Genomic DNA, 14,204 nt, shown 5'->3' with positions numbered 1-14,204 from the left:
GGGCAACAAGACTACTGAGGGGAACAAAGCAGTGCTCTTACAAAGAAAGGCTTAATTTCTTCAAATTGCATCTGGACACTAGGCACCTGCAAAGCAATCTAGGTTGATTGAGGTGTATAAGGACTTGAATGGATTGAGCAGGCTCAATGTTGATGCGATTTTTTCTCTTGCTCAGATTACAAACCTGAGGACGCATAAACTGAAATTGAGGAAAGACAGTTGTTGAATAGATGTGCAGAAATTTTCCTTTAGCCAGCACTGGTAATTGATAGTTGGAATGAACATCCACATGTTGCTGTGGAAGTTAATAGCTTAACGAAATTCGAGGCAACACTAGACAAACATTTGGAACGAATGGATAGGTGAAATGGGAAGGGGTTTTTTTTTTTGGTTGATGCTGTCTAAGCTTGCTTTCTTGCATCATATGCCTCTACTAATCTACTAATGCTAACGCTAAATACTGAAATAAAATGTGGAAAGTTTCACAAAGATGCTGTTACTCATTTGATGACAACATGATATAATGTATCCAGCTGTAAACAATGCATTTTGGCAACTGAGAAGAATAAGAGATTTTTTTTCTTAGCCAAAAAATGACTAAATTTCAAAAAGAAAAATGGAACAACATATAAAAAGGATGAAAAAAAAAACAGATCATAGAAAATTTTTATAAGACTTAATAATTAATTATAATTCATAGCACTGTTGTGGTATTTATTTTAAATTTAAAAATATAAATTGTCAGTTGCATTTTTTACACGGGTTAAAAAAAAATAATTGTATAAAACTGTGCCCCTCAAAGGTCACTACTGCACCCCACTGAGGTCTGCTCCCTAGGTGGCTGCTTAGTTGGCCTAATTATAACACCAATCCTGACTGGGAATATGTACAAGCTGATCCATAGATGGGAAGAATAATAAAAAAATTATGTACTCTTTTCATTTGCAATAACAAAATAATATTAAATTGTAACTGTAATAATATTATAATTAATTAATTGTAATAACATTAAACATGGGATGATATTTTCAAGTATGGAGACTTCCTCTGAAAAAAAAAAAAAAAAAGTTTTGTTTTTTTTTATATTTCCAGTATCCTCTTTTTTTTACGTAACCTTGACGGAGACTGGTTAGAGCCAACTTTTGCAGCTATATATCGACTAGAAAAACCTCCCTCTCAAGAGCAATAATTTTGCTTTTCTTCTTTGGAGATAACCGAGTGTATGCAATATCATATAGGAAGTGAAGACAGATAGTGGTGGGTGGGTGGATGCTTTTATGCATAATACGATGCAATACCACTATAATATCAGAATGATTATGCAATATCACATAAGTCTTACAAGTTAATGTAATAGCTTCTTTATGTAGCAATTTTAACTATAGAGGTAGTTACTAATGAAATATTAAAACCTTAAGAGGGTGATGCAATATTAAAACTTTAAGAGGATGATGCAATTTACGTAGCCACCACAGTTGTGTGTGTGTACACACACAAAATGAAAATATGGCGAAGTATATAAAAATGTGTAAGGTTCTGCACTTTAGAGAGAGAGAAGGGCAGAAGTCAATAATGCCTAAAACAGATATTAGTGCCCAGAATAAGAAATAGGCTGGTTAATAATACTGCAAGGAAAAGGTACGACTGCCCTGAGCTCTAACCCCATATATAAGCCCATGGGGTCCTATCGATGATTTATCAAATGCTATTCTTTAGAGATAGGGAGGTTATAATCCTACTGTATAAGGCAATTGTGAGACCACATTTTGAATACTGTGTTCAAGTATTGAGACCTCATTTGAAAAAAGAGGTCGAGTTACTTGAAAGGGTCCAAAGATGGGCAACTTGAATGGTAAGATCGGCAGAAGGACAACCGTATGAGGAAAGACTCCGATTATGTGGGCTACAGAGTTTGGCAACCAGACGCCTCAGAGGTGATCTGATTGAGGTTTATAAGGCTCTGAGAGGGAATAGTAAAATGAATGAAGGTGGAATTATCACTATTCTAAACAATTCCAGAATTAGGGGCATTTTCAAATTATAGGGCTTGAGGTTTAGATTAGATTGTAAGAAGTTTTCTTTTAGCCAGTGAGTGTTTGATAGCTGGACCAAGTTGCGCCCTCACAGGTAGTTGAGTCTGACAGTTTGAATAAATTCAAAGGTCTGCTGGTTACTTACCTGTGTGAGGAGGGAAGCATATAATTTGTTTTCTTATCTACTTGGTTGTTTCATTGTATTTTTTTGCATGTGCAGCAAAAGCCGGTGGCTTCCTTGCACTATATGGAAAATACTCTTACTAAGTGCTGAAGATATAGCAGAACTTTTTTTTAAATAAGAAATGTTTCTTTTTTGCCCTTGGGTAGAATTTTCATCTCAGCCTGATGGTGGTGGATTAATTATATTGATATATATTATATCAACATGAGCAACAAGTTATCTGGAGGACACCACTCTACAATATTCTGTAGGAGCTATGAGAATAATGAAATCTGTATTTTAAAAAAAAATTATTATAATGGACATTACTTGCCTGAAACCTGTAAAATGTGCCATCAGCCTTAACAGTAAGCACATGATCATCAATGGGAAAAAAGTACCCATGAGCTGCCATCAAATGAGCTAGGTGTAGAGCTTCCGCTGAAAAACAAAGATCAAAAGTGCAAAAATAAAATAAGGTAAGTGTGGAGATAACACCTCTTTCTCATGGTATGTATACATTAATTAATGGTATGTACACCTGTTTCTACTTATTTTTAATCTTTGAAATGGTACATGAAAAAGAGAGCAAATTTCTGAGGAAATTAGTCAACATTAAAAGTTTTGTTATAATTCCTAATGGGAAACAAGTGATAAATTAGGTGCTTCTACATATTTTTTTTTTTTTTTTTTTTTTTTTGCCTGCATAAACTTTAATTAAAAAAAATATATATATCAAAAGGCAAAACCAAATTCGAGCCAGGAGTACAAAGCTGGAGCCAACTGCTGTATTTCAACTAATTTTTTTTTTTACATAAAAAATTACAAACCTTATTCAATTTATATTTGAACCTGAAAAACTTAGGCCGCCGTAGCCAAGTGGTCAGGTGCGCAGGTGCATAAGTATATGTGCCTTGATTAACCGGGGTTCAAGCCCGTGATTTCTAAATATGGTGCTGTTTCTTGTATTCTGTCTAACTTGTGAACTCCTCTGACTGTTTGGTCATCCTAGAGTATTTAACCCCAGGGGCTCACATCTGGTGAGTATGGGCTTGGCCCACCCAGGGTCTTGAGCTGGATATCATCATTCTTCTCTTTCTTGGTGATTGATTCCCTTCTACTTTTGACTCTCTCTCTCTCTCTCTCTCAGGGTAACTCGGGATTTAAAAATTTTTTTTTATTTTGGCTGGTGCAGCATAAGCCTCAGGCTTCCTTTCACCCTATAGCTAATAATAACAATAAACATTTTTTTTTTTTATTACTTAACAAGCCTTTTAGCCCAACAAATTCCTTACAAATTAGTAATAATAATAATGATGCATTCATAGTTTTTTTATAGTTTGACTGCTTAGAAAAGGACTTATGCAATATGACAATCACACATGAGGAGAAGTCACACTGGAATTTTAAACTGGAGCATTCTGTAGAGCAGTGGCAGCAGAAATGTTTACATACTTATATGCAAAATCCAACCCAAAATTAAGCAAACACTCACTCAGCTTATCTGTAATGGGCAATTCCTTTATGTAAGCCATGCCCCCCCCCCCCAACCAGAGTGTTTTTTCCTAACTGGTCAGCTATACAAAATACAATAATAAATATTTTTGAAGCTGTTTGTTTTCTGATGTATTGTAAAGTATGCCTATCAAAAAATTCTTAGATATTCAATAACACACAAGCAGAATTACGAGTTACTTGCACAATACTGGAATGTTAACCCTTTCAAGGTTTGAAAGGGTTAACATTATGTCATAGTCATAGCTAACTAGTTTAGTCAACTAGCTAAATATAGTTAACTAGCTTATTTAGTCATAGTTAACACTATGACTAAATAAGCCTTATTCCAGTGATAATGCCACTTACTGAAGAATATCAGGAACTATTCTTTTAGAATGGCTCTCAGTTTTTACATCATGTTTCCTGTAATGGCCTCACATTCTTTTCAGATTAGGTAGGCAGACGCAATCACTTGAGTATAAATATTGGTGGGGAGGGGAAGAAGTAGAGGGCATGCTACCATGATATTAAGTATTATCTAGATAGCAAAAAACACTACTACATTTCACTCTTCCCCTATTTTCTATGGAAAGAATAGTTCTTAATTAGTTGTTAACATATTTATATCATCAAGTAAAACTGAACTATTGGAAAGAAACAAAAAGTCGCAGCACTTTAATACTTGTGGATCCCACATTTCTGGGATTTCTTGGTAATTAAAAGCATAGGAGTCACACCTCACAATCAAGCAAAGGCTAAAGCTTCGTGCTTTATTTTCACCAAAAAAAAAAAAGTTTACAAAAAGGGACCCTATGCACACTTCATAGGTGCAGACTGACCAACTGAGAACCCTTCTCCCTCTACTAATAGCTAATGTTTTGCAGCAATGATATGACAGGCGAGCCATCCAACAATCTTTTCCATGCCAACCCCAGTCTCCTGGGATGCTGGCCCTAATATGCTGGGTTGCACCATAACAGACAATAGATGCTGGGATCACCAGTAGAAATTACCTCATTTCCTAGTCCAAACCCTTCTAGGGGGCAGGATCACAAGGAAAATCAAATCTTACTATTGCTAATCCTATCCTCCTGAGTAGGATAATACTGGCCCTTTATGGACATGATTACTGAACAAAATCACTATCATGCTAGTCCCAAACCTCAAGAGAGCAGAATCACTAGGTAAACTAAACCCCACTACAGCTAATCCCAACCACTTGGGGTAGGATACAGCTGCCCCTGTATGACAGAGCAGGAGCAGTGGAAAATTTCTCCCTCATGCTAGCTCCCAAACTCTCTAAAGGACAGAATCACAAAATAAAACTTACCTAACCTTATCTTATCACTTAATAAGATGGGATTTCACTAGCCCTAGGATCAAGAGCAAGACATCAACAGTTCAGATCTGTTCTACCAAATCTGAACTTTCAATAGATAAAGAAGCTCTCTTTCACTAGTTTCATGCCCTGAGGAGGGGTAGGGGCATGATCTTTGTTGCAGATCCTAGACCTGCTCCCATCAAGGGTGAGATGGGAGCAGGTGCTGCTTTCTTTGGTATGAGACCTCTATCATGATATTGTTGGCCCTAATAATTTGTCTAGAGCAGAATCCCCTAGGCTTCCCTGAGGCAGGAACACTTTCCATCCTGACTATTCCAGAAGCAGAACATTATTGATGCTGAAGAGCTCTAACTGTGTAGAATTAAATGCTAACTTTGGTCAACCAGGACAGGATAACTTTCTGATTGACAATGATCTCTCCTCCTACAATTAACACTTATCCTCATTTCCCTTTTGTGCCTGGGGATTCCTCTTTCTTATTCTCCATCTCACTATACTTTGCCCACCCTAATTTCTCCTACTGATTTTAACGTTTACACCTCTCTTATGTAATATTCCAACATACAAAAGATAGTTTAATGGTATTAATAGCATTTAATATTATATATTGGATCTATTTTTATGAAAGGACTAGCATATAAACATCAGACACTTTTTTTTTTGTTCCTATTAATCTTATTTTATATTCATCTATATATAAAGGTGACATTGCTATTTTTGTTAAATTAGCAAAAAAAAAAAAAAAAAACAGCTTATGATAGGCTACAATGCAACTGTTGAAAGAGAATAAAGTTTAACAGTTACTCATCTGATCATTAGTTCCCACCCACATCCATGCATTAGTGGGTACAGTTGTTATATTCAGGAGTAACACTCTGAATATAACAACTTTGTAATTAACCTAAAGGTCTGCTGCATTCCTCTTCAGTGACAAGTAAATATCATTAGCATTAGCATTAGTAGAGGCATTTGATGCAAGAAAGCAAGCTTATGCAGCATCAGCCAAAAAAAAAAAATAAAGTAAAATAAATAAATAAAAAATAACCACTTCCACTTCACCCCTCTGTTCATTCGAAATACCTGTCCAGCTGAGCCTTAAACTTATTTAGGCTATCAACTTCCACAACAAGGGATGGAAGTCTGTTCCACCTACCAACCACCCACTGGCTAAAGGCAAATTTCCGCACATCTATCCTACATCTGTCTTTCCTCAATTTGAATTTATACCCTCTCAGGTGATTATTCTGAGCAAGAGGAAGAATCCCATCAGCATTGAGCATGCTCAAACCATTCAAGGCTTTGTACACCTCTATCAGATCACCTCGCTGGTGCCTAGTCTCCAGACACTGTAATTCGCAAAACTTAAGCCTTTCTTCGTAAGAGCACCCCTTTGTTCCATTCACTAATCTTGTTGCCCTTCTCTGTACTCATTCCAGCAGCTCTACATCCTTCTTGAAATGAGGCCTCCAGGCCTGTATACAGTACTATAGGTGTGGCCTGACCATTCCCTTATACAAGGGAATAATCACCTCCTTATCCCTGCTAGAAAAATTCCTATATATCATTGACAATACACCATGAGCTACTCTTGCAGCCCGTCTGCACTGCTCAGAGAACTTCATATCTGCCTGCACAACCACCCCCAGGACCCTTTCATTCTCTACCACTGTCAGTGTAGTACCACAGAGTTGATACATTGCTCTGGGGTTGCTGTTTCCCATATGTAGTACTTTACATTTGTCAATGTTAAACTTCATTTGCCACCTCTCAGCCCATCTGCTCAACCTTTCCAGATCCTGTTGCAGCAGCATAGTGTCAGTAGTGTCCTTGACAACCCTGCCAACCTTCGTATCATCTGCAAACTTGGACATTAAGCTTGATATACCATCATCAATATCATTTATAAATACAGAGAACAATAAAGGACCCAATACTGAACCCTGAGGGACTCCACTAATAACATTAGTCCACGATGAGCAGTGTCCATTGATTACCACTCTCTCTCTTCTCCCCCTCAACCACCCCTTTATCCATAGCAGCAATTTTCCTCCAATGCCACACTGCTCCAATTTGTGCAGCAATCTTCCATGTGTAACAGTATCAAAAGCCTTTCTAAGATCCAAATATATGATATCAAAGTTATTCGCTGCATCCAGTTCTTTTGTGACTGCATCATAGTATCCAATCAAATTGGTCAGGCAAGACTTCCCCTTAACAAAACCATGCTGTGTCCGAACTATAACTGAAGTCTTGTCTAGATGATCCTGCAGTGCTTCTTTAACCAGTGCCTCCATTAATTTTCCGGGAACAAAAGTTAAACTCACAGGTCTATAATTACTTGTGTCAGCCTTTGATCCTCCCTTGTGAATTGGGGTCACATTTGCACATCTCCAGTCCATGGGTACCTCCCCTGATTCCAAGGAAGCTCTCATAATTATGGCTAAGGGTTTGCTTACTTCCTTTGCTGCCTCCTTTAATATAACTGGATAGATCCCATCCACCCCAGGTGCCTTTCTTGTGTTTATCTTCAACAATTTCTCCTCCACTTTACTCTCAGTTATTACAGGATTCTCTAGCTTACTGCTAGAGTTGAATACACCTCTGGCATTCCCCTCACTGAATAACTCCTCATGTGTGAATGTCGATGCAAAAAAATTATCAGGAGGACACAGATGACTATGGTAGATATAAGATAGCCTGTATTGAAGTCACAAAGATGGTTAGGCAAGCAAGGGCAGATTACAAGAAATCACAAGAAATCTTTGGCAAAAGATTTCTTGTAATCTTTTACAAAGAAAAACAGTAAAGATTTCTTTACATATGCAAACTCTAGAAGGACAGAAATGAATCAGATTGGTCCACTTGATATAGATGGTTCGATTGATGATGATTCTGCGCAGATAGCTGACAAACTGAATGACTATTTTGCATCTACATTCACACATTAGAAATTCTGTAGGGAAATGGAGACCAGAAGCTTATCAAACTCTAACAGGGAGTTAAATGATTTTGTAATAACTAAAAGCAAAGTAGAGGAGATATTGTTGAAGTTAAACAACAGAATTGATAATATGCCATGATTACGAGGGCATCCTTGGGCTCGGGGAAAGGGGTCCCCATGGACTGGAGATGTGCAAATGTATCCCCAATACACAAAGGGGGACGGAAAGGTGACGAGTAATTACAGACCTATTAGTTTAACTTCTGTTCTGGGGAAAATAATGGAGTCACTTGTTAGAGAAGCACTTCAGCATATCAAGAAAGGCTTAAGTTCTGCAAATTGCAATGCCTGGAGAGTAGGCACCTCAGAGGTGATCTGATTGAGGTGTATAAGGCCTTGAATGGGTTGAGCAAGCTTAATGCTGATGAGATTCTTCCTCTTTCTCAGATTCTTCACCTGAGGTGACATAAATTAAAACTGAGGAAAGACAGTTGTAGAACAGAGGTGCAGAAATTTGCCTGTAGCCAGTGGGTGGTTGATTGCTGGAAGAAACCTCCATCTGTCGTTGGGGAAGTTGGCAGCTTAAATAAATTCAAGGCAGAAGAACTATACCAACATTTGGAGTGAATGGATGGGTGAAATGGGAAGGGTTTTTTTTTTTTGTCTGATGTTATATAAGCTTGCTTTCTTGCATTATATGCCTCTACTAATTGCTAATACCTTTTGCACAGGTTGAGAGAGTTGCTTGCTTGAAGCAATGCCAATTGAGAACAGTGATGGTACTTCCTTATTTTATTGCTGGCAAGTCTATGCAAACTACATAAGTTGGAAAAAATGCTTTTATAAAGTATTTATCATTTGCTTTCACCACTGAAATAAAAGTAGTTGTACATCTTGTGTTGTCTGCCAAACAAGAGGAAGAGGGACTTCATTTTTCAGAAAAGAAGGATGACTTGTTGCAAGGAGCTCATCCATTGCAGTGAGAGAAATGAAAGGAAAAGTCTACAACTTATAATTTAAATTAAATTTGATAAATAAAGCTTTTATAATTTCTTTTTTATTATTAGAGAAAATATATTTCATATTGAAACAGATGAAAGATATATTAAAAAAAAAAAAGTAATTATTTCTTAGAGATTCAATGCACAAAATTGTGATGTTAATCTATCCACAGAAACTGAACTTTCATGAAAACAAAACTGAAATCTTACTGATTGTTCTGACCATGTGAAAATAACAAAGATTAAATGACTGTAATGAGATAATAATCAGCAATGGTTGCAAAATTTATTAAAACTCCCAAGAAAACATATATGTTATGAACTGAATATAAAAACAACAAATAAAATTTAACAATATTGTATAAACAAATATATACACATTTAACTACCATACTTATAAAATTATAATCACACTTAATTAGAAGATACTAGATATTTACATGACCAATATTTTCTAAATCTGTTTCTCAGACAGTGAGCTATCTCAATTTGTTTACCAGCACCAGACTCTTTTACAAAGGGTGATATTCTCACCTAGCTATCCGAGTCATTTTCATTTAAATAGTTAGCACAAACAAAACTTATCTCCATTTGAAGGACGATCTACAGTAAGATCATGTGAACAGGCAAAGTTTTTACAGCACCAGCAAATAGGGAAGTTTTTGCTTTTTTATTGACTTAAATTGGCATATTAATTTATTTTTTAGAGTTGCTTTATATTCCTAGTGATAATACTTTAGTTTAAATTGAATTTAGATAGAGATTTTGTAGGTTATTACTTAGTATCGGTAAGGGTATCAAACCACGTGTGGACAGGCTTTGAAGCTAAAAATGAAAGTTTTTAATTATACTTAGCCGCTTTATTGACTTAATTGTAGATTAAATTATTTTCTATAAGTAGCTTATAGACCTAGTAAAGCTCCGTGGTTTATTTTGAATTTAGATAGCGTGATTTGGAAAATAAATAACAACTCGTGTCCATAGATAAACCGTTCGTAATTTGCCGACATTGTTATACAATACAATGTGTGCTAGCGTAAGGTTTAATGGAAAACTAGATAGCCAGTATAGTCGTTTGTTTGTTATTTGGTTTTAGGAGCATTAGCAACTAAGGCCATATTGCTCCGGGGATATGCGGTGGTCATTCCCTGACCTTTCCGCAATCTCCATATTTGGTGGTCACGGGCTCGAACCCCAGTCTAATCAAGAAGTGTGTGCTATGCACTGCTGCTCCTGCCCACTTAGCTACGGAGGCGCCTACCAGTATAGTCGTATTAATTAATCAGTAAAATTTATTAATCTTATTAAATTTCATTGTCAATTGAATTGTACTTTTTTTAACTAAATAAATATAGCGATCTAGTTATTACAAACGTAACATCATAAATTAATACATATAAGTTGACAGGGGATAAGAAAGTCATATAACGTAACTCGGAGATAATATTCGATACCGAAATACATATCTATAGTTATAACTGCATTGGGATATAGGTTTAGGGTTATATTTTGTATTGGAATTTTATTGAACTTGAATAGAAATCATGACTCAGACCAGAGCAGGAAAGCAAGAGGCTAAACTAGTGGAAGTGCTGTGGCTCAAGGGAGAACTGAGGGGGGGGGGGGGCAGTTGTCCTCTTAATCACAGTCTATTGAAATGCACTGCTTATTTGATGTTTGTGTAACAATGAGGATTGGGACATGATATTGCCAAGGGGAATGTCTTTGTGTGTGTGTGTGTGTGTGTGCGCAATGTAAGGAGTGCGAGGAAATCAGGCGCCAACTCGGCATTGTTATGGGCTTATATGAGAGCTTGAAGGACAGGGTGAATGCCCTCATAGCATTTAAACTGCAGGGCCCATCAAGCTCTCAGCTGCCCACATCAATGCCAGAGCTTGCACTTGAACATCATGCAACAGAGGCTATTGTTTATTGTTATTTGTTTTTTAGGAGCATTAGCAACTAAGGCCATATTGCTCCGGGGATATGTGGTGGTCATTCCCTGACCTTTCCGCATCCTCCGTATTTGGTGGGCACGGGCTCGAACCCCGGTCTAATCAAGAAGCGTGTGATATGCACTGCTGCTCCTGCCCACCTGTCAACAGAGGCGCCAACACAGAGGCAACCCCCAAGGCAGAATGCGCTGGTCCCAAAGGAACTAGTTGTAGGTGACACTATTGTCAGGGAACATATTGTGCAAAAAGGACAGATGGAACAGGACCAGGGTATGTCTGCCAGGGGCAAAGGTTGATGACATTGTAAGGCAGATATCATCCTTTAAGGGCACAAAGGGTGATATTTTTGTATAAGTTGGAATTAATGATATTAAGAGTAGGAGACCGGCAGAATTACTTAACAAGTATAGTACAAGACAATGTTGAAAAAAAAGCCGTGAGTTAGGGTTGAATTCTGTCTGCAATTCTGCCCAGAAAGCAATTCTGCCCAGACACGATAGGAGGGAGTATATTATGAGAGCCTTGTCGATCAATTCGGCCCTGGAGAGATTGTGCAAGGCTCAAGGGGTAGAATTTTACTCAGCCTGGTCAGTGCTTGTTAACAGGAGAGGCTGCTTCTACAGGGATGGGATACACTTAAATAGAAAGGGTGCAAGAATATTTGCTGATGCTATTTGAGTCAGAGTTAGGTGGGTCAGAAAACGGCTACTTTGGGGGGGGTACACGGACTAATAGATTAACAGTAGCCCCTGGCAGAGGTAAAAGTGATTCTTACACTACTTCTATTGAAATGCAATTGAACAGCAGTCTGGAAAGCAAGACAATGGGAATTTCCAGGACTGCTGAGAGTCATAGTGGAACAAGTAAATACATGGGCTGTGTTAGGGTAACTAAGAGTAGAAACAGGTGCATGTACACTTGCATGTACACCAATGCTAGGAGTATAGTTAATAAATTCAATGAGCTTGAAGTGCTAGTCAAGACGTCAAAGGCAGATATTGTTGGGATATCAGAGACATGGTGTCACACAGACATGAGCAGTGCAGAACTGGAATTGGGGGAATCCAATGTGTACAGAAAGGATAGACAGGACAAGAAGGGAGGAGGGGTTATGCTGTTAGTTAAGAAACACATAAAATCTAAGGAAGTGCATCCAATTGATGTTGGTGGACAATGCAAGGTTGAGTCTGTTTGGTGTGACATAAGCACTGGGAAAGGAAAAATGAGAGGAGGTGTGTGTTATAGGCCTAATGAATCTGATGAGTATAATGAGCAATTGTGCAGAGAAATAGAGTGGGCCAGTAAATTAGAGTGTCTTATAAAGGGTGGGGGGAGATTTTAATTTCCCAGATATTGACTGGAATTTGTGGGTTGGTCACTCACACACTAGCAAGGCTTTTGTGGATTTATTGGATGATTGTTTTCTACAGCACCATGTTCGGGAGGCAACTAGCGGGAGTAATACTCTTGACCTGATTATCAGTAATGATTCTTCGTGATACTTCAAGAAGTAGTGCTTCCCATTTTAAATTCTATATGGTGGAACCAACTGATGATGTTACCAACAGCTAATTCAAAATGGGAAGCATTCAAAGAATTAATCTTGGAAGCTACTAGGCTTTTCATACCAACAAAGAAGTATTGTTCAAGATTTAGGCCTAAATGGATGTCAGATGAACTAATGAAACATGTAGTAGTAGTAGTAGTAGTGGCACATGATGCAAGAAAGCAAGTGTAGGAGCTTATGCAGCATCAGCCAAAAAAAAAAAAAAAAAAAAAAATCACACCATTCCCTCCAAATGCCTGTCCAGTTACTCCTTAAATTTATTTAACCTATCAACTTCTACAACGACAGATGGAAGTTTGTTCCAGCAATTAACCACCCGCTGGCTAAAGGCAAATTTCCGCACATCTATTCTACATCTGTCCTTTCTTAATTTGAACTGATGTCCCCGTAGGTTGGTAATCTGAACAAGTGGAAGGATCCCATCAGAATTCAGCGTGCTCAACCCATTCAAGGCCTTATAGACCTCAATCAGATCACCGCGCAGGTGCCTAGTCTCCAGCCACTGCAATTTGCAGAACTTAAGCCTCTCTTGGTAAGTGAATCCCTTCATTCCCCTCACCAATCGTGTTGCTCTTCTCTGTACACGCTCAAGCAAATCTACATCCTTCCTAAAATGAGGCCTCCAGACCTGTACACAGTACTCAAGGCGTGGCCTGACCATTGCCTTATACAGAGGGACAATCACCTCCTTTTCCCTGCTAGCAAAATTCCTATATATCATTGACAAAACCCCATGACCTGCCCTAGCAGCCTGTCTGCACTGCTCAGAAAACTTCATATCTGACTGCACAATTACTCCCAGGTCTTTTTCATTTTCTACCACCTTAAGTGTAGTACCACACAGTTGGTACGTTTCTCTGGGGTTACTTCTACCCATATGCAGTACTTTGCATTTGTCAAGGTTGAACTTCAGTTGCCACTTCTTAGCCCATCTGCCCAAATTATCTAGATCCTGTTGCAGTAGCACACTGCCATTACTGTCATTAACAACCCTGCCAACCTTTGTGTCATCTGCAAACTTCAACATTAAGCCTGATATACCTTCATCAATATCATTGATAAATACACAAAACAACAGTGGACCCAACACCGAACCCTGTGGGACTCCACTAATAACATTAGTCCACGAAGAGCAGCACCCATTGATTACCACCCTCTGTCTTCTCCCACTTAACCATCCTTTTATCCATTGTAGCAACTTACCCTTAATACCATTCTGCTCCAATTTGTACAGTAGTCTTTCATGCGCAACAGTGTCAAAAGCTTTCCTGAAATCCAAGTAAATGATATCAAAATTATTTTTTGCATCCAGTTCCTTTGTGACCACATCATAATAACCAATCAAATTTGTCAGACAAGACTTTCCCTTAACAAACCCATGCTGTGTTTGAATTATTGCTGCAGTCTTGTCTAGATGATCCTGCAATGCATCTTTAACCAGCGACTCCATTATTTTACCCGGAACAGAAGTTAAACTAACTGGTCTGTAATTACTCGTGTCACCCTTCGATCCACCTTTGTGAATTGGGGACACATTTGCACATCTCCAGTCCGTGGGAACTTCCCCTGAGTCCAAGGATGCTCTCATAATTATGGCTAAGGGTTTGCTTAGTTGCTTTGCCGCCTATTTTAAAATAACTGGATAGATCCCATCCACCCCAGGTGCCTTTCTTATGTTTAACTTCAACAATTTCTCCTCCACTTT

General features: G+C 38.1%; 1 protein-coding gene across 5 annotated transcripts in view; it reads right to left on the bottom strand.

Moving 5' to 3' along the window:
- LOC150084661 (regulator of G protein signaling 7-like) overlaps nt 1-14,204 on the bottom strand; it is a 759,190-nt gene that overhangs the window by 481,310 nt on the left and 263,676 nt on the right. For all 5 annotated transcript variants that reach the window (XR_016547071.1, XM_090375401.1, XM_090375402.1 and 2 more), the window contains exon 4: nt 2,531-2,637. Coding sequence is in view for 4 of the 5 variants with exons in the window: in XM_090375401.1 (XP_090231527.1) it covers nt 2,531-2,637 (107 nt within the window). In the remaining variant the exon portion in view is untranslated. The remainder of the gene's footprint in view (nt 1-2,530; nt 2,638-14,204) is intronic.

Source organism: Mastigoproctus giganteus, chromosome 6, assembly GCF_048544385.1.
Source record: "Mastigoproctus giganteus isolate SK-2022 chromosome 6, ASM4854438v1, whole genome shotgun sequence".
Lineage (NCBI taxonomy): Eukaryota > Metazoa > Arthropoda > Arachnida > Uropygi > Thelyphonidae > Mastigoproctus > Mastigoproctus giganteus.
The sequence above is the reverse complement of the archived record's forward strand: the minus strand, read 5'-3'. Positions and strand labels throughout refer to the sequence as shown.